This window comes from Miniopterus schreibersii (assembly GCF_964146895.1).
Source record: "Miniopterus schreibersii genome assembly, chromosome: 6".
In the NCBI taxonomy this organism is placed as follows: Eukaryota; Metazoa; Chordata; class Mammalia; order Chiroptera; family Miniopteridae; genus Miniopterus; species Miniopterus schreibersii.
In genome coordinates, this window is record NC_138107.1 from 56,053,107 (window position 1) to 56,074,835 (window position 21,729).

The window sequence follows — 21,729 nt, forward strand, 5'->3', positions numbered from 1 at the left end:
GATTGTAGATCAAATAAAAACAGCTATAGAAGTTTACTTGTAAGACACCTGGGAAATTTTGGATATACACTAGATATAACATGGCATTATTTTATCATGGTTAATTGTTTAATCTTTATTAATTGTCTTAAATGTAAGGTAATGGTATTATGGTTATAAAGGAGAATATCCTTATTCTTAGAAGATGCAGGCTCAAGTATTTTGGGGTGGTGTGTCATGACACTGGCAAATTAATTTCAAATGGTTCAAAGACAACAAAAAACGTTTTTATATATAGAGAGTGAAAAATAAAGCAAATATGGAAAAATGGTAATAGCTGAATCTAGGTGATGGGTATGTGAATATTCATTGTTCTAGAGTTTGAACCTTCCTACTTTTACAAACACTTTTCGTTTTTTTAGACACAGGAAAAGGGGGGGACACATCAATTGGTTGCCTTCCATACGCGCCACAACCAGGGATCAAACCCGCAACCTAGGTATGTGCCCTGACCAGGAATCAAATCCACCACCCTTTGGTGTACTGGACGGCACTGCAACCACCTGAGCCATACTGACCAGAACACAAAACTTTTAATAAAAAAAATGAAGAGGAAAGTAACTAATAACCAGCATTAAGAGAGTTAAAAGAAAAAAGGAAGTTGTATATACAAGCTAAAAAAGTAAGGTGATCAAAAGAAATGTAGAAGCAAACTCAAACAGGAGAGAGTAGAGCAGAGCTTATACTTGACAGCTGTTGATGTTTTGCAAAAGCATGACTGTAGAGCAAGCACTTTGTTCAAAACTTTCTCAGGGACTATACCTACTCTATTTTATTATTATCATTACTCATAATTGACTCATGCATTTTTCCCCCATCCCCAAATGAGGACAGAGACTATCTTACTCATTTCTGTATATTCTTTAGGAGCTAACAAAGTGCCTTGCAAATAGTAGAAACTAAACTTTTGTTGCACTGAAATAAACTTGTTTATTAGTCTTTTTTAATGATTTTAGAGAGAGAGAAACATGGATTTGTTGTTCTACTTATTTATGTTTTCATTGGTTGATTCTTGTATGTGCCATGAGCGGCGAACAAACCCGAAACTTGAGTATCAGGACAATGCTCTAATGAACTGAGCTACCCGCCACAGCCTGTTCATTAGTCTTGATCAACTTAAAAAATAGTTTAGCATAACAGAAAATCTAGAAAACCTCCTTTTAAGAAGTACATATTTTGAAGATAAAAACAAAATATTCTAGAAAATAAAATTATTAAAGTAGCAACACATATAATATTTGTATTGGAAAAGTAATCATATCAAAAAATTCACCAGAAAGCAACTATCTCCTCTAGGAGGGAAGGAGGAAAATATAAATATTTTGTCATTCTCAAATCTAACACTATCAGATCAGATAGAATTAGATTAACAACCTGCTCCTTTAGGTACATTTTCAGATTTCAGTCTTGATAAAATCATCTCAAATCATAAGTATCAATAAAAAACAAGTATTCAAAAGAGAAATTAATAGTCAAGATATCAACATCAACACTTAAAATTTAAATACATATGTTTTACACCACCATACTACTGAAAGTTCTGCCAAACCTAGACCACTGAGGAATCTTCTTTTGAAAAAATTTAGGTTTTGCATGTTTCTTCTAGATGATCTCAACTACTGTAACAACAGAGAATGTGATAAGAAATATATATTTCAATCTTTCTCCAGGGTTCCTAGCTCAGCTCCTAAAACCCCTGTAATTTCCTAAGTGATTAGAGCATAAGAGCATCTTTTATCATAATACTTCGCTTTGGTTCCTGAATAGCTCCAGAAGGATAAATGAAACCTCTTTTATTCATAACAAGCCCCTTTCAACCACACCTGAGTTTTGGAAAGTCCCAAGATAACCAGTGGATGGGGGGACTGATTGCCAGGGAAACATACCAGGTAATTACAACTTTCAGCACACCCCCCTCCACCCCCAACCCACACCCACACCCCACTCCCACCCCAAAGAGGGGGACTGGCTGTTGAATTAATTACCAATGGTCACAATTTAATCAATCATGCCTACATAATGAAACTGCCATAAAAATCCCCTAAAGTATGAGTTCAGAGAGCGTCTAGGCTGGTGAACCAGAACATATTCATTTACTGGAAGGGTGGCACCCCCTAAAACTCCATAGGAACATATGGTCCTGTGCTCTGGACACTTCCAGATATAGACGCAGCCCTATGTATTCTTCATCTGGCTGTTCATTTGTATCCTTTACATATTCTTTGTAATAAACCAGTAATCTAGTAAGTAAACTGTTTTCCTGAGTTCTGTGAGCCATTCTAGCAAATGACTGAATCTGATGAGGGGGTCATGGGAACCTCTGATTTGAAGTCAAGTCGGACAGAAGTTGGGGGTAACTAATTTGGGGGCACAACACTTGTGACTGGCATCTAAAGTGGGGTTAGGGTACAATCTTGTGGAACTGGGATCTTAACCTGTGGAGTCTGTACCAACTCCAATCACCTAGTGTCAAAACTGAGTTAAACTGTACGCTACCCGGGGAGTGTCAGAGAATTGGTCAATACTGAAAAACCCCCACATTATCTGGTAATCAGAAGTGTTCCGGGAAGTGTTGGATGTAAGTGTAGTTGTGAATAGACAAGCAGAGTTTTTCCTTTCAGAAAATCTATTTCCTAATACTACAGTAAGTATCCTTACCAGAACCCAAACCATTTGAACCATTATAATCCACAATTTCTAAAATAAACTTGAATGAAAAGTGAATTCCTCTGAAGAACTTTAGTTGAAACTTTAATCAACATAGCACATAGACCATAAAGTAAAAAACTAGCTATTAGCTATTAAGAACTAATTTTCTTCTAAAAGTTTCCATATAGGTTGACCTGAGTTAGTCTGTATAAAAGTCAGGTAAACCTAATGTTATTAAGTGATTCATTTCATAGGAATGTCAACCAAAGATCAAATTCTAGTCACTAGAAAGCTAAAACAAGAATTTAGAAAAAGCTACTGTCCATCTAAGAACAAAACACCAATAATAATGAGCCAATCAATTCATAATTTACGAGGAAAAATAGTATTTTTCTTTTAATACTGAATCATCTTTAAAACATAAAAATACTATCTAGTGTCACAACACGTTTGCAATAAGTTATTAATAGCTACATATACATAGTACGAAGCAGGCACCATTCTAAAAGCCTCAACTACAATAACTCTTTCAATACTCATAACATGCTGTGAAGCAGATATTTTTACCATCCCCAATGTACAGGTGAGGACACTGAAAGCAAAGAGGTTAAGTAACTCACTCTAGATCACCCAGCTAGCTAAGTGGAAGATCCAGGATTCACTTGGACCTAGAAGTCTGGCTCCAGAGTTTGTGTGCTTTTAATCACCACAGTTTCATTTCTTCATATTCCTCTTCTGGAAAAAGGGAACAACATGTGTCAAGGCTCTGTGGCCAAAGAGCAAAATGCATCTGAAGTTCAATAAGGATGGTTTAGAACAGAGGAAAGTAAGTTAAAGCTGAAGAAGGAGGAGGCAGGACCAAACCAAGTGACCAGGTAAGCCACAGTAAAGACACTGGACTTAATCTCAATGAAAAAGCTTTTAAACAATCTGTGCTTTTGTGAATAGTTTGGAGGTGAAGAGGGCACAGGGAGACTGGATAAGAGGCCTTTCCAGTAATTTAAGAGATTACTACAGTTTAAATTAGGATGGTGGCAGAAGGAATAAAAAGAAATGGATGGCTTGGAAAGATAATTAAGAAACAGTATCAACTGAACACGTGGTTAAGAAACAAGAGAAAGAAAAGCAAGAATGATTTTGTTTCTGGCTTGGATAACTGGGTGACAGTGGTGACATCCACTGAGTTTTAAAAAAAGAAAAGAAAAAAGATGGGAGAAGTTTTAGAAAAATTGAAGCTGGGAGTACTGTGGTGTTGTCTAAGTGGAGATGTCCAAAAGGCATTTTGATGAACCCATAGCTGAGAAGGAAGATGTGGACTAGAGATAGAGATGTGAAAGTATTTAGAAATTGAAATTTAAGAACAACAGAGAGGCTAGAACTCAAGAATATCATTTATTCCATTGCATTTAAGAAAAAGAATACCACAGTATTAATAATGTATACTACATTATGTCATGCTTAACACTGCTAAGTGGCTTCTAATTATTTTACTCTGGTCTCCTTACTAAGTTCACTGAAAGCAGTTATACCTCCTATAGACCTTTGCAATTCCACACCTTTTAGAATATTAATGGCTATTTGTGAGGTACTTAACCAACTGAGGTATGGACAAGGGATAAGTACAACATTCTTGATTTTAGGAAAATCTTTTCATTAGGATCCTTTGATCTTCCATTTTCCCCTGGGCTTTCCCTCTTCTGCACTTGCTGCACTGATTGCTCTAACCCAGCCGACAACTGATAATATGGGAGTTACATAATGTTTCAGTGATCTACTCTCTCATACACGACACCTAATAGCAAATTTAGTCGAAATTATTTTAAGAGAAAAATGGAGGAGAGGAGTTCTCATTTAAAATAAAAGACAAAATTTGTTCCATTGCATTTACTACTAACAGTATAAATTTTTATTACAGTTTTCTATTATACTCTCAAATCACAAGATACTTGATGTTTTGGACCTCAGTCTTTTCCACAATGACTGATCTCTCAAATGTCCCCTTTTTCCTATCCTTCCCTCCATCCCTCCTTCCCTTCCTTTCTATCCATCAGACAAGGTCAAGCTTCCAGAAATTTTATGAACACTCTAGCCTGAGGCCAAACCTCTCTTCTCTGCATTCTCCAAGCACATCTCTGTACTATACACATGACAGCCATCCTATAACACTTTGTATGGTAACTTTTCCATAGTGTGTGATTTAAAGAGCTTGGGGCATGGAATCATACACCTATTATACTAAGCCACACAGCTAATAAGTTACTTATACCCACATTACCAGTTTTTGAATCTGAAAACTGGGAATAATAATATACAACACAATCATTTTAATTATAAATGAGATCACACAAGTACCTAGCACAGTGCCCAGCACCCACTTTAGGCTCAGTATCAGTGCCTACATCAAAATTGTAAACTTTTCTTACAGGAATATGAAAGAAACCTGTGGACACATACTTCAGTTAGAACACTCAGGAAGGGACAAGGAATATGACTTTTTAGCAAACAGATTATCAGCAAAAACGGAACAAGAGATTTGAAATTCACATTCTTCTATGGATAAGTTTCTATCATTATCATGTATGTCTTTGTAGACATCTTGCAACTAACAATCAGATATTTGGTCAATTGATTAATTGATTAGAGGACTGATATTATTGGTTATCTGCTTTTTCTAATAAAATGGAGACAGTGAGAGTCTAGAATTAAGTTGGTGTTTTTGTTTCTTTTTTTAATCCTCATCCAAGGATATTTTTTCCCTTACTTTTCAGACGGAGAGGGAGGGAGGGAGGGAGGGAGGGAGGGAGGGAGGGAGGGAGGGAGGGAGGGAGGGAGGGAGGGAGGGAGATGTGAGAGAGACACATTGATTAGCTGCCTCCTGCACACAACCCAGGGGCTGGAGCCTGCAACCACAGTACGTGCCCTTGGTTGGAATCAAACCCGGGACCCTTCAGTCCTAGGGCCAACGCTCTAATCACTGAGCCAACCCAGCTAGGACTAGAATTGTTTTTTTTATTCAACAAATAGTCATGCCTATTGTAGTGCATCTTAAACACTACAAGGGTTGCAATAATATACTGAGGTATATATAGTTCTTGCCCTCCTGGAGTTCACAAGAGAGTACAGGAACTTAGTCATGTGCATAGTTATTAAATATAAGGTATTATATGAAAACTGCCTAAAGCCCATCATTTAAAATATTTTTATCGCCATCAATTTAGCCCTTTTTCTCACAGAAGTTTAGGTGAGGAGAAGGGGCTGGAGGTAGGGAGGAGTCCTCCTCTGACTTGATATGAACACTACTTTACAGTTTTTATACTACTGATTAGGATAATCTATTGAGATGATCATACTTCACACAGAGAAACTAGGTGGTTTCTCCACCAAGATCAGGAAAAGGCAAATGTCTACTGTCACCACTCCTATTCAATCTTACAACAGAGTCCTAGCTAATACAATAAAATAAGAAAAGGAAATAAATATACCAATTGAGAAGGGGGAAAATCTGTTTTTGTTCACAAATGACGTGATTGTCTTTGGAGAAAATCCCAAGTAATCAACAAGAAACTCCTGGAACAAATAACGATTATAGTAAAGTTGAAGGATACAACATTAATATTCAAAAGTCAATCTTGGTCTGTGTTAAACTGATTAAGTCGGCTGGCCACACCCTGCCAACTCCCTGAGATCCCACCCCATCACAAAGGTTGGTCCACAGACCTCAGGTGGGTAGCGGCTGGCGTTGGCGTACACTGAAACTTTTGCAGAGTGGCCTCAGATCCAGCACTGGCATCTAGTTTAAATCTGTATCAAACTGCCCTGGGCCAGTGTGGCTCAGTGGTTGTGGCAACCCACGAACCTGGAGGTCACAGATCGATTCCTGGTCAGGGCACATGCCCAGGTTTTGGGCTCAATTCCCAGTAGGAGGAGTGCAGGAGGCAGTCGATCAATGAGTCTCTCTCATCATTGATGTTTCTCTCTCTCTCCCTCTCCCTTCCACCACTGGCCCCAACCTGGTGACTCACCGAAAACCTACCTTATGCAACTTGCATATCGCCAGAGGTTCTTCCAGTGACTGAGCCTAATAGGCAGCCAACCGGTGGAGGCAGACCTCGGGGTGCCTTGGGCCTTTTGCTGACCTGCCCCAGGACTCAAGTGTGGTGGAAGCCAGCGTTGGTATGCAGCTTGGCCCCTCCCATGTGCACCCAGGGCCAGCAGAGGCAGCCACAAACTATGAATCACTTTGTGGCTCCAAGCAAGTATCCAGGGCCAGTCACAGGCAGCATCTGACACTAACTTGCACCAAAGTCCCTCCCAAGAGGCCCCAGAACCAAAACACCTATGGCAGACTTCAGACCAAATCAGAACATAACCCAAATGGCACCACAAAATGGCACACCCAAAGGGAGATTTCAGCAGGCACCAGGCACTGCTGGGACAAATTCTACTTTGTGGAGTCAGCCCCCACACAGCAGCTCATACATTATGGTCAGGGTTCATCCTCAGTTGGCCAGCCTGAGGGTTAGCCCCACCCACAGATGGGCCAACAGCAATCAAGACTCAACTACAACAAGAGATCTCCCATAACCCACACAGGTTCATTTCCAGAAGCACCTAGCTCAAGTGATCTGGGAGACTACACCACTGACCTACTTCATAAGGCCATCCTACCAAGACTGGGAGACATAGCAGATTTACCTAACATACAGAAACAAATATGGAGAGGCACCCGAAATGGGGAGACAAAGAAACATGCCCCAAGTGAAAGAACAATAAAAGTTCCCAGAAAAACAACTAAATGAAATGGAGGCAAGCAATCTACCAGATACAGAGTTCAAAACAATGGTTATAAGGATGCTCAAGGAACTTAGGGAAGAACAGATAAATTCAGTGAGCACCTCAACAAAGATATAGTAAACAAAAAAGAGGACACAGAAATCATAAAAAAGATCGAGTCAGAAATAAAGAACACAATATCTATAACGAACACACTAGAAGGAACCAAGAGCAGGTTAGATAAAGCAGAGGATCAAATCAGTGATTTGGAAGACAAAGTAACAGAAAACACCCTATCAGAGAGAAAAAAGAAAAAAGAATAAGGATAGTTTCAGGGACCTCTGGGACAACATCAAGCTTATCTGCATCAGAGAGGAACCAGAAGAAGAAGAATGAGAGAGCAAGGGATTGCAAACCTATTTAAAAAAAATAATGACTGAAAACTTCCCTAATCTGGTGAAGGAAAAGACACACAAGTCCAGGAAGCAGCACAGAGTCCCAAACAAGGTGAACCCAAAGAGGCCCACACCAAAACACATCATAATTAAAATGGCAAAGGTTAAAGACAAAGAGGGAATCTTAAAAGCAGCAACAGAAAAACAGTTACCTACAAGGGAGCTCCCACAAGACTGTCACCTGCTTTCTCAACAGAAACATTTCAGGACAGAAGGGATTAGCACAAAATATTCAAAGTGAATATAAAAAGCAAGGAGCTACATACAACCTTAAGACTAGACCCAGCAAGGCTATCATTTAACACTGAAGGAGAAGTATACAGCTTCCCAGACAAGAAAAAGCTAATACCACAAAACCAGTGTTACAAGAAATGTTAAAGGGACTTCTTTAAGAAGAAAGAAAAATAAAACGAACATAATTATAAAGAATAAAATAACAATAAATGTATACCTATCAATAATCACTTTAAAGATAAATAAATTAAATATTCCAATCAAAAGACATAGGGTAGCCCTGCCAGGTGGCTCCATTGGTTGGAGCGTCATTCAGTGCACCAAAAGGTTGCAGATTTGATTCTCTTTTAGGGCACATGCCTGGGTTGCAGGTTCAATCCCTGGTTAGGGCATATGCTGAAGGCAATCAATTGATGTTTCTCTCTCTCTCTCTCTCTCTCTCTCTCCCCCCTCCCCCTCTTCCTCTCTCTCTAAAAAATCAGTAGAAATACATTCTTAGATGAGGATTAAGGGGGGAAAAAAGGCATAGAGTAGCTAAACTGAAAAGAAAATAAGACCCATATATACGCTGTCTACAAGGGACCAACCTTCTTATGAAAGACACACACAGACTGACAGTAAAGGGATGGACAGACAAAATAGAATTTAAAAGAGACAAAGAAGAACGTTACATAATGATAAAGGGATCAATCCACCAAAAGGATATAACTTTTGCAAATATTTATGCACCCAACATAGGAGCACCTAAATATATAAAGCAATCTTGATTGACATAAAGGAAGATACTGAGAGTAATACGGTCATAGTAGGGGATTTTAACACCCCACTGACATCAATGGATAGATCTCCCAGACATAAAATCAAAAAGGAAACAGCAGTCTTAAATGACACACTGGACCAGATGGATTTAATTGAAATTTTCAGGGCATTTCACCCCAAACAAAATTGAAACAGACTCATAGACACAGAGAACAGACTGATGGTTGCCAGAGGGGAGAGGGGTTGGGGGACCAGGTGAAAAAGGTGAAGGGGTTAAGAAGTACAAGTTGGTAGTTAAAAAACAGCCACAGGATGTAAAGTACAGCATAGGGAATATAGTCAATGGTGACTATGTGTGGTGCCAGGTGGGTGCTGGAAGTGTCAGGGGGGTGGGGAGTGTTGTGGAGTGTATGATTGTCTAGCCACTGTGCTGTGTACCTCAAACTAATGCAAAATAATATTAAATGTAAACTGTAATTGGAAAATTAAATTTAAAACATGATGCCCTGCAAAAGACACTTTTAAGAGACTAAAAACCACAAACTGGGAGAAAATATTTGCAAAACATAAATCTGTTAGAGAACCTATATCCAAAATACTTGATTTAATATTGTTAAAACTCAACAATAAGACAAAAGATCCAATTTAAAAGTGGGCAAAACAGGGGGAATAAATGATGATGAAAAAAATGAAATAAAATAAATGAGCAAAAGATATGAACAGGCATCTCACTAAAGAAGATATGCAGATGACACGCATATGAAAAGATACTCAACAACATATGTCATTAGCGGGTTGCAAATTAAACAATGAGATACTACTACACACCTACTGGAACAGCTAAAATCCAGGCCACTGACAACACCAAATGCTGACAAGGATGTGGAGCAACAAGAAAACTTCATTGCTGGTGGGAATGCAAAAAAGTAAGTCACTCTCGAAGAAAGTTTTGCAGTTTCTTGTAAAACTAAACATACTCTTACCATACAATCCAGCAATTGCACTCCCTGGTATTTACTCAAATGAATTTAAAACTTATATCCACACAAAAATCTGCACACAAATGTTTAGAGTAGCTTTATTCATAATTGCCAAAACTTGGAACAACCAAGATATCCCTTAGTAAGTGAATGGATAATAAACTGTGGTACATCCAAACAATGGAATGTTATTCAGTACTAAAAAGAAATGAACTATCAAGCTAGGAAAAGGCATGGAGGAACCTTAAATGCTTATTATTAAGTGAAAGAAGCTAACCTGAAAAGGCTACATAATGTATGATTACAACTATGAAACTGTGGAAAAGGTAAAAAGAAACTATAGAGACAGAAAAAGATTAGCAGTTGTCAGAAGGAGGGAGACTGGTATGAATGAATGGAGCACAGGGTATGTTTAGGGCAAGAAAGTTATTCTGGATGATATTGTAATAAAGCTATTCTGTAGATACTGCAATGGTGGAGACATGTTATCGTACATTTGTCAAACCCACAGAATATACAACACAAAGAGTGAACCTTAAGGTAAACTATGGATCTTAGTTAATAATAATGTAATAATATTAGCTCATCAATTGTAGCAAATGTACCACACTAAAAAGCAAGATATCAATCATAGGGAGTTGGGCGCGGTATATACAGGAACTCTGTACTTTCCATTAAATTTTTCTATAAACATAAAACTGCTCTAAAAAATAAAGTCCATTTTGTTTCTTAAAATACTTTTAAACTATCCATTTTATCAATCTTTCTCATAGAAATTGGGAGATGAGGACCTGGAAAGCAGAGTCTTCCTATGCCTTGACATAGGCAGTACTTTACATGTCTTATACTATTGATTAGGATTATATATTGAGATTCTCAATTGGCGACAAAATACACCACAGTTATATTAGCTAAACAAATATAAGACTACATAATTCAACAGTGGTGAAAACAGCCAACTAGCCTGAAAATGAAATATAAAAAGGCCTTTCAAGAAATTACTTGCAATCTATTACTGGTAGATGTCCTTGAAATGGCTACTGAAGAAAGGAGAAAGGGCTTAAGAGGTAATATTGTAGCTAACCTCAATAAACGCCTGAAACCCATCTATTCCCTCTAGTTAAAAAAGCAATTTCTTGCCCCGCCAGGCCAGGCTCAGCGGTTGAGCATCGACCTAGGATCCAGGCTATCGGGGTTTGATTCCTGGTCAGGGCACATGCCCAGGTTGTGGGCTCGATCAATGACTCTCTCATCATTGATGTTTCTATCTCTCTCTCTCCTTCTCCTTTCCTCTCTCTGAAATCAATAAAGATATATATAAAAAATAAATAAATAAAATAAAGATCTCTATTAAAAACAAAAAAACAAACAAAACAAAAAGCAATTCCTCTTAATAGGAGGAAGGGAAAAGAAACAGTGAAACAGGGTTGATAATAAAATGGAGTGATCCTGTTTGGGGCACATAGCAGAAATTTAATAAATATGTACTATCCTAACTTCACATAAGGGACACACTTTGAGGTTACAGCTACTTACTTGATATCAAAGCAAATATAATTTCCAAAATAAATAAGAAAACATTCCTCTAATTCCTATTCAGAATCTATCTAAAAACTGACCACATTATTAATTTTATGTCTAAGATTACAGCTTTGTTAGCTGCTATAGATCTTTAAACAAAAACTATTCAGGTATCATCTGAAGAAAGTTCATAAGTAGTTTCATAAATTCACAGAAAGTAGTATCTATCTTTGGCACATAAATAGCAAAATATTTCTGTTTTTTGTAAAAATCAAAGAAACGTTATCCAAAGAAGCATTATGTCACATTATTTTCTTAAAAAGTAACTCATTAAGGTTTCTATAAAAACATATTTTACAAGTATGTGGGATGTGTTTGTTTCTCTACTGAAACAAGAACTAACTTGAGAGAAGAGCATATTAACAAGTTCTGAAGAGAGGTAATTAGCATATTGGAAACTAATATTTTTGGCACATGGGACCTACAGCAAGAATGTCTATCCTCCAGTCGTGAGTCATACACTAGGCTGCCTCTCTATTTATTGTGAAGCAATCTTTCAGCAAAAGGAGCAGCAGGAAAGAATACAACGTATGAATAATAACTTGGACAACTTCCCAGGCAGAAATCATAGTGAAGTTAGGTCTGAGAAAGTTAGATAGCATTTACTACAAATTACACTAATACTCTCTTTTCTTAATCACTCACTTTTTAGTAAACAGCAGAGAGGAAGTTTTCCTTTTTTTAATAAAATTTAGTAATACAGAATAAAATTATACAAATATTAACTTGGTTTTAATTTTTGTGAAAGTGAATTACTTAATGCATCATTCTAAATTATTTTATGATGACATTTGTGAAAAGTTCTCACCTGTCACATACCCACCCCAGCACACACACACAATGACACCAGAAGGCAAACACTCTGCTTTACCTTCTGCTGAAAAGTCTGCAACCTCCAACGCTTGAGGTCCATACACGAAGCCCTCCTGGAATCTATGAACACAGCAGAGGCAAAAGGCAGAGAAGTTTATGTAGATTTAAAGTTACACTGCCCAAAACATAAAATGCCAAATGACTATCACAAGTCTACATATCTGCCAAGGAAATCAGATTTTAGCTTTGACAATGAGTAAATCAACAATATATTGATAACTTTCAGAGTTCATTATATATTATGCAGCTGATTATATGAAAAAAAGTTGAGCCTTAACTAATTTATATTCTCACCAACAGAAGTGATTTACACTATGAGAAATGCTAACAGACCAACTAAGTATGAATTCACATATGCTGAAAGTAACAATTTTTTAAATTATATGAGGCAGGCAATACATATATAAAAGCTAAATAAGAAATTAAGTGGAAAAATATACTTCACAAAATGAAAGGTGCCAACAGCTCAAGGTACATTCTTTCTTAGGACCAGAGAATGTTGGAAATATAAGAAAAACAATTAGGAACAGGCCTGGAAGCAGACAAAGGCAGAGGGGAAAAGGGGAAAGTAGAACTGTAAAGATAGTCTAATGCCAAGATTTAAATTAAGTCTGACACTAGTATTCAAATGAACAAGGTACTAGATACACTGAGCAGTCTGGTGGAAATCTATCTTGATCCAATATTATAAAATAAATATAAGCATGAAGAAAAAAAAAGCTTTTCAGAACACATTCATGTAAAAAAATTAAGGATTTAACCAGGTGAAATAACTTAGATCTCAGATTTCATTTCATTCTTTTCTGATGACAGGAATAAAATATTACAAAATGTAGCTGGTAAGTAAGAAAAGAAATCAGATAAATTTTACTAGCTCATAAATTTAAAAGAGGAGGGCAGGTTATCTTTATGTAATATTTAAAAATCCTTGAAAATATCATCAAATAATTAGTAAAGAAGAAACAAAGCATTGTCTTAAAACATGATGTTATGTCAAGACAGAAACATAGTATTATAGTATTATTAAACATTGGCCCCAAAGTCAGGTGACTTGAGTTCAAGTTCCAGCTAAATCACTTCATAGTTTTGCAACACCAGGCACATCTCTTAACCTCTCGGTACAACCAGAGTTGTTCAATGAGGACCTCACCATCTCTCAGATTTATATTGACTATCAAATAAAATAAAGTATTAAAAATCACCGAATGTTATAGTTCGCAAAAATTTAAATCAGTGCATTTGACTTAAATTAACAACTTGAAAGTTAACTAAGAAATAGAGGAAATACAGAGTGCCAAGCCAAGGAATTGGAGTAGCTGTACAGGGAAGGAAACGCAAAGAAGCAAAGCAAAAAAGGCAGAGCTTAACAAAAGAGCCTAGAGTAGTCATCAGGGCTAAATGACAACCAGAAGGTCACAGTCCCCCAGAAACAGTTTTATCATATTACTAATTTAGCAATTTGCCCAGCACTATCTACCTCAAATGTATCTTAATTCCCAAAACCACATCATAGATTGCACCCTCCTCTAAGGCAGTGCTGTGACATTCTAAGCTAAGATCTGAGACACAGCAACTATTTATATATTGCATATATTTCTAAAAACCAAAGATGTAAGATCCCACCCAATAAATCAATAATGGCAGCAAAGGCTTATATAGGATGTATGATGTGCCAGGCAGTTTTAACAGTTCTACAGGTATTAACTCATTTGGTCTTCACAACTCTGAAGAAACTGAGGCACAGGAAGCTTAAGAAATTTGCAATCCCCTTGGTCAAAGCAAATCAACCAATGAATGCATAAATAAGTGGAACAACAAACCAATGTTTCTCTCTTTCCCTCTTTCTCTAAAAAATCAGTAATTTTTTTTTTTTTAATTAAAAAAGAAACTTGCCTAAATGCACATAGCCAGAGATGGCAGATCTGCCATTCAAACCCAGACTGTTTACTTTTAGAGCCACATTTTTAGTCACTACATCAGCTAGTCTATGCAATTAAAATCACACAAACCAGGCACTTATCTATATGTAAGAAACCAAACAATTATAATCTTAAGTATTCAATCACACTATCTTTTTTCTTTAACATTTGGAATATCATCTGGGAAAATTCAAATTCAAATGATTGTTGTTCAAAATATGTTTTTCTTACCACATAATATTTAGAATACCTCAGATAAGTAACTACATCCATTTGAAGGTTAATAAAAATAGTAATAATAACATAGTCTAAACAAGAAAGTAACTCTAGGGGGAAAGATTAATTTAATGCTATGACTACTGTCCTTATCCAGATCTTCTCAAACCTCAAAAGAAAGGTATTACCATGACAGCACAGGTATGTTCAGGCAACTCTTTTTTTTTTCTTTTTTTTAATATATCTTTATTGATTTGAGAGAGGGAGAGGGGGAGAGAGGGAGAGAAACATCAATGATGAGAGAGTCATTGATCGTCTGCCTCCTGCACACAGCCCTACTGAAGATCGAGCCAGCAACCTCAGGCATGTGCCCTGACCGGGAATCGAACCAAGATCTCCTGGATCATAGGTCGATGCTCAACCGCTGAGCCACATCTGGCTGGGCAGGCAACTCTTTATAAGAGGTTCATGAAAGTATATAACATAAAACCAAACAAGTGCCATGAAATGGAGGCACAAGGCATTTAAGTTAGAATAAAAAATGCCCTAACAGTGAGGGTTTGGTTGATACATTCAATGCAAAGGACAATCAAAAGAGTGTAAAATTTCCTTCTATGGGAATATTTTAAAATACAGAAATTTTTATCTATATGGAAGTTCATGTTTAATCTTATTTGAAAGCCAAGAGAGGTTAATATTTGTGACCTAAGTCTTTCTCACCCAGGAATTAATGTCTTAGTCCTACAACTCCCCAGCCACTAACCAACCATCTTTTAGTTACCTGGATATTGAGGCTCCTTCACTGTGTCCCAGAGCTCAGTTTATGCCAACACTGACAGTATTATTGTGAAGGTAACACAGAACAGGGGTTTCACTATGTGAATTCTATAGCCCTACTCCCAGTGCTGAGAAACGCAGCAGAACCTGGTGAAAGCAAGATCCTTCTCAGAGACCAAATCAGCCCGTAATTCAGTCAAAGAACCTTTGCCAATAACTTGCCTGAATGCCTCCTTCACCGCACCCGATCCCAATTCTGCAGAATAAAACTGTAAGATTCCAACAGAAACTTTGTGCAATACAAAAGCTAATGCTACAGTTACACACCAAAACAGAAGCAACTTCTGAAAGGAAGATGCTATCCTTAACTAATTAAAGGGAGAAACAATTAGTAAAGAAAAGGGCATGATATAATAGCTCTTATCAATCAAAACAGATATTAAATTTCTTTTACCCTTCCCTTTTAAATAAGCCTGGAAAAACAAGAAGAAAACAAGAATAAAGGATACACTTTCCGCTCTGGCACTATGCAGTTGGTAAACTATTTTTCCTTTTTATGTCATGTCAAATGAGCCCACAATTTGGTCCCACCTTCTGGGAAATCAACTCAACTACCATCCTGGCCTCTTCTCTGGGTGTCCTTCACCCCATTCAACCAAGTAGTCACTGAATCCTATCTTTCTCCTAAATATTCCTTGAACTTTTCCCCCCAGCCTTCCTCCTTTTCTATGCCCACAGCTGCCACTAAGAAGCAGGTCCTCCTCATTTCTCACCTGGACCTCTCTAATAGCCTTCCTGCTTCCATTTTCATCCCCCTCTTGTATTCTCCACCATCCACACTGCTGCAAAACTAATCATGACATTCCCCTCTATGAGGCTACACACCAAACTGTTAGCAGTGGTTATTTCTAGTGAACGCCTACATATTTGTTTGCATTTTACAAGCATGTGTTCCTATCACAGTCAGAAAAAAAGTTTTACTATTTCTATTTTGCGAACTATTAGACTCCATTCTATTTGGAATCTATCACTGTACTCCACTTCTCCAACGGGTTAAAGGCCAAATTTTTTATCCAGGCACGCAATGATCATACTCTGCCTTTCTCAAATGTATTTCCAACCTCCATCCTAAGTACTTACTCTAGCCATCCTGAATTACTTGCTGTGCATTTCTTTATATCATAATTGTATACATTTTGCTTCCCCTGTGTAAAATAGAGATATAACAATAATCTTGAGTCTGTTCCTAATAATCAACCTGCCTCCCACTAATAGTTACAGTAAGTCAATCTAAGAAGAATAAAGAATATAACCCATCTTTTCTTTTTAATTATAAGAGAAAGTTTATTTAGAAAGTTACAGAGGTAGTAGAAGTGAGCCAGCTGGGCTGCACAGGCGCAGGAAACAAGTTACAAAAGCAAAAGAAGGGCCTTTGGAGCTTAGGAGAGAAAGACAAAGGTAACATGCCAGGGGGGGACAGGAGAAAGGGAAAGGCCAGGGCATGCTCCTGAGAGGAAGAGTGCCAACATACCTCATCTTACAGAGTGCTAATCCTAGCAGTAGCCTACAGTTGCACAGTTATACCAACCAAACTTTTTCCTTCTAACCAAGGAAACTGATGTTTTTAAAAAGATAAAATAAGATGATGCTTTGCATCCATAACCTAAGAGATGATATGGCAGGAGGCATAATGTAAAGTGCTAAATTTGGGTAGGGAATGGGAGAGTAGAGGGGAAAAAAGGGCAAGGACCCTGGATAAATTTGCAACACAACTTTTCACGGAGTGGAATAGCTTTATCTGAAGTGTTATGAATTCTTGTATCAAGTAAAAGCATAAAGAAGTTAACTTTGAAAATAGTATATTAACATTATTATATTACTTTCCCTCCTTTTAGCATAAAAATCCAAAAGTTGGCCACTGTTTTAAAGCACATAATTGGCTTTACCTTCCTTTAGTTTTTTTCTACTACATAATAAGAGCAATTCAATGTGAATTATAGAGACTATATGCAACTTAATGAGAGCTCTTCTTTTGATTATAAATTACACATAATTCTCTCTTTCATACCATATAAAACACAGAAACATAACCCAGATTTTTAAAAATACAAACCAAACACATGAAAAAAAAATCAAAACTTCCCCTTTGTTGATTGTGTAATTGGGACAAATGAAATCAGCAAACAGCATTACCCAATACAGAAATAAATCAAGAAAAATAAAGGAAAAGAGGAATGGAGATAAAGACAGTTCAATAGGTTACAATGACTGAGAAGCAACTAAGGATTTTCATACTTTTTTGTGCTACATTATATAATTTCAGTTCTATTAAAAAGAACAAAATTATAATGCTCTTAGCTGTAATAATGGTATTATGGTTATGCAAGAGAATGTGTTTATTTTTAGGAGATGCATGCTGAAATATTAAAGGGTACAGTGCCATGATAACTGCAACTTACTTTCAAGTGGTTCAGAAAAATATATATGTATATACAAATACATTTACAGAAAAATCCAATGTAGCAATCTGTTAACTGCTTAATCTGAGTCAGGATGGAAAACTACAGCCCAGGCTAAATCCAGCTGCACTTGTTTTTGTAAATAAATTTTTATTGGAACACTTCCATGCCCATTCATTAACCTATTGTCTATGGCTGTTTTCTCACTACAACTACAGAATAATGAGTAGTTGTGACAGAGACCACATGGCCTTCAAAACCTAAAATATTAATTGGTCCTTTACAGAAATACAGAAAATATCTGGTCCTTCACAGAAAAAAATTTTTGCTACCTACTGACCTAGACAGTGGATATACAGGGATCATAGGACTAAATCTATAAACTTTTCTGTATGTTTGAAATTCTTAATAATCAAAAATTGGAAATATATACAATTTTTTACATGAATCTTTTGACTTCTCAAGAATACAGATAAATACAGAAACAGATCATTGGAAGAGAGCTTTGCACAATCATAATGATAATACTAAAAAGTTATTATGCCATTTTTAGTGCAAAACAAACAACTTTTTAAGACAGAAATTTGGTATCTTAAACACTTTTACCCTAATAGGAATTTATCCTATAGAAATGCAAAAGTGTAAAAAGATTAATAGTAATAGCAGTGCTTATCTGCCAGACACTGGTTGCAAGCACTTCACATGTTATGTAATCTTCACAACAACCCTATCAGGTAAGTACTGCTATTATCCCCATTTCACAGATGAGGAAACCAAGACACAGAGTTAATTTTACCTAGTCACACAGTTAATAAGTGGTATAGCTGGGATTATGAATCCAGATAATACAACTTCAAAGCCCAATCTTTTTTTTTTTTAATGTAGAAAAGCAATTTATTCCATTACAGTATAAGCACTTACACAGGTAGTCAAGGAAAATAGCAGGCCTGCTGGTGAAACAGGTTACCTAAAACAGAGATGGTATCAAACTAGTGGTAAAGTACTAACTCCTAAAAATAAAAAAGCAACTCTTATCCAGGATTAATTTAAAAAATAAATACAAGCTATCAATTCACTCTTCTCAGCTTAACTGAACAGCCTACCTGTGGTATAATTGTCAGGTAAAAACATACATCTTTACAACTTGGTGGTCCGAAGTGTTTTTAAAAAACCATTTCACAGAAAGGAAAGAAATAATATGAAAACAGCTCAAGAAATACACTAATAAGCAAAAATATATGAGGAAAGAGAAATACATAGTTTTGACTTAACTCACAAAACTGAGAGGAGACTGACAGGAAAATGTGCATCCTGGAAGGTCAGGTGTGAAGATTTTAGAGTAGGAATTTGTGTGACTTGAATCTCCCCTAACTCCTGAATAAAAATGACATCTTGCAACTTATGGCTCTGACACCTACCTCACTTGGCTCTAATTCCTTACTTACTTCTAGCTTCTACTTAAATTAGTCTGAAAAACTTGGGGATAAAGCACGAGAAGAAAAATAAAATAACCACTCACTAAGTCCCCTTTCGGTGGCTACTTTAGATCTTTGTTACTAGGAAATTCCTAAAGAAAATTTAAATATAAGTCTGTGGCTCAAAAGCCCAATCTTAATTGCCATTCAAAAGACAAAGGAAATGAATGCAAAATATCTAGAAGATGAATACAAACAGCCAATACATCAATGAAGACATTAAACCTCCCTGGTAATAAAATAATAATATAAATAAAGGCAAAATACTATCAGTTTAGATAAGCAGACAAACGCCAATGTGGGCAAGGGTAAGGAGAAAGCAGCAGCACTGTGCCCTTCTGGTAGAAGCTGGCTCAGTCTACTTGGAGAAAAGAATGTGGCATTATGTTCCCAAATTTAAAATGGGCATACCCTGTGATCCAATTCTACTTCTAAGAATTTATTCTAAAGAGAATAAATCCTGGACAAGTAGCTCAGTTGGTTAGAGCATCATGTGGATACACCAAGGTTGTGAGTTTGATCCCCAGTCAGGACACATACAACAATCAGCCAATGAATGCATAAATAAATGGAACAACAAACCGATGTCTGTCTCTCTCTCTCTCTCAAAGCAATAAATAAATTTAAAAATAAAATTAAAATTAAAAAATAAAGAGGTCGAGAACCCGCCCAGTGGCCAGCACCCACAGCAGGCCCAGCAGCTGAGCTGCACGGCAGCACCATGCAGGTCACCCTGAAGATCCTCCAGCAGCAGACCTTTAAGGATCGACATTGACCCCAAGGAGACAGTGAAAGCACTGAAAGAGAAGATTGAATTTGAAAAGGGGAAAGATGCCTTTCCAGTAGCAGGTCAGATTAATTTATGCAGGCAAAATCCTCAATGATGATACTGCTCTAAAAGAATATAAAATTGATGAGAAAAACTTTGTAGTGGTTATGGTGACAAAACCTAAAGCAGTGACACCACCAACTCCAACAACTACTCAGCAATCAAATTCTGCAACCACTACCACAGTAAGTTCCTCCACAGCACCAGCTATGGCTCAGGTCCCAACCCCCACCCCTGCTTTGGCTGCCACTCCCACACCTGCATCTATCACTCCAGCATCAACGACAACATCCTCTGAACCTGTACCTGCTAGTACAACAAAACAGAAGAACCCTGCAGAAGAGCCAGCAGAAACACCGGTGGCTACTAGCTCGACATCAACTGACAGTACATCAGATTCTTCTTGGTAAAACCTTTTCAAAGATGCAACAAGAGCGCTTGACAGGTCTTATGGGACAATATGGTAACTGAGATCATGTCAATGGGCTATGAACCAGAGCAAGTAATTGCAGCCCTGACAGCCAGTTTCAACAACTCTGACAGCAGTGCAGTATCTTTTAATGGGAATCCCTAGAGACAGAGAAAGTCAGGCTGTGGTTATCACCCTCCAGCAGCTAATACTGGGCCTCATCAGTCTTCGGTGGCTGCAGTTGCAGCAACGATGACAGTAACGACTACAAGTTCTGGAGGACATATCCTTGAATTTTTGCAGAATCAGCCTCAGTTTCAACAGATGAGACAAATTATTCAACAGAATCCTTCCCTGCTTCCAGCATTGCTACAATAGATAGGTCAAGAAAATCCTCAGTTACTGCAGCAAATTAGCCAACACCAGGAGCATTTTATTCAGATGTTAAATGAACCAGTTCAAGAAGCTAGTGGTCAAGGAGGAGGGGGCGGAGGTGGCAGTGGAGCAGTTGCAGAAGCTGGAAGTGCTCATACAAAACATTCAAGTAACGCCTCAGGAAAAAGAAGCTAGAAAGGTTAAAGGCATTAGGATTTCCTGAAGGACTTGTGATACAAGCATATTTCGCTTGTGAGAATGAGAACTTGGCTGCCAATTTTCTTCTACAGCAGAACTTTGATGATTAAAAGGGACTTTTTTTTCAATCTCACACTTCATACCAGTGCATTTGTTCACTGGATTGTCTGGGATGACTTGGGCTCATATCCACAATACCTATATAAGGCAGTAGATTGTTGGGGGGTGGGAGGGATCTAGGATAAATACAGTGCATGTCTGCTTCAATTAGCAGATGCTGCAGATCCACACAGTGTGTAAAATAAGACAACCAAAAATCAGCTTTTGCAGGTCTCTAGCTCTTGTATAAAACAGTAGGTAACTTCCTAGGTTTCACTTTTTAGTGTACTAGATCCAGAAATTTAGTGTAATGTCCTGCTTTATATTTCTTTGACTTAACATTGGTTTCAGAAAGAATCTTTGCTACCTAGAATCTACAGTATCTATTTCATGACAACACTGGATAATGGCTTTATGAAACTGAAAAAATTTGGAACAACTATAAATGCCAAATAATTGGTTATTGCTGTTGTTTCAAATAAGTATAAAATTAATGTCAAGAAAGCCCATTCTTTCATGTTAAATACTTAGGGTGGGGGTGGGAGGAACGGGAACTTTTTCTTAAAGTGAAAATAATTACTGCTATTTTAAAATCTCTTCATCATTCAATGTGATATGATTTGAGAAGCT

The 21,729-nt window shown here is 37.2% G+C and overlaps 1 protein-coding gene and 1 pseudogene across 5 annotated transcripts in view; one reads left to right on the plus strand and one right to left on the minus strand.

Moving 5' to 3' along the window:
• CDK19 (cyclin dependent kinase 19) overlaps positions 1-21,729 on the minus strand; it is a 100,809-nt gene that overhangs the window by 68,296 nt on the left and 10,784 nt on the right. Inside the window, exons 2-3 of one of the 4 annotated variants that reach the window (XM_081141336.1) lie at positions 12,342-12,403; positions 9,738-9,816 (exon numbers count right to left, since the gene is read on the minus strand). The exons of 1 other annotated variant lie outside the window; for it this stretch is intronic. In XM_081141336.1, coding sequence (XP_080997462.1) covers positions 9,738-9,816; positions 12,342-12,403 — 141 coding nt within the window. Of the gene's footprint in view, positions 1-9,737; positions 9,817-12,341; positions 12,404-18,635; positions 18,658-21,729 lie in introns of those variants that run through there. 2 more of the 4 variants (XM_081141340.1, XM_081141338.1) reach the window with 2 other exon arrangements.
• Positions 19,911-21,110, plus strand: LOC308558653 (UV excision repair protein RAD23 homolog B pseudogene; annotated as a pseudogene). The gene has a single exon. The product of its transcript is annotated as a UV excision repair protein RAD23 homolog B pseudogene (transcript).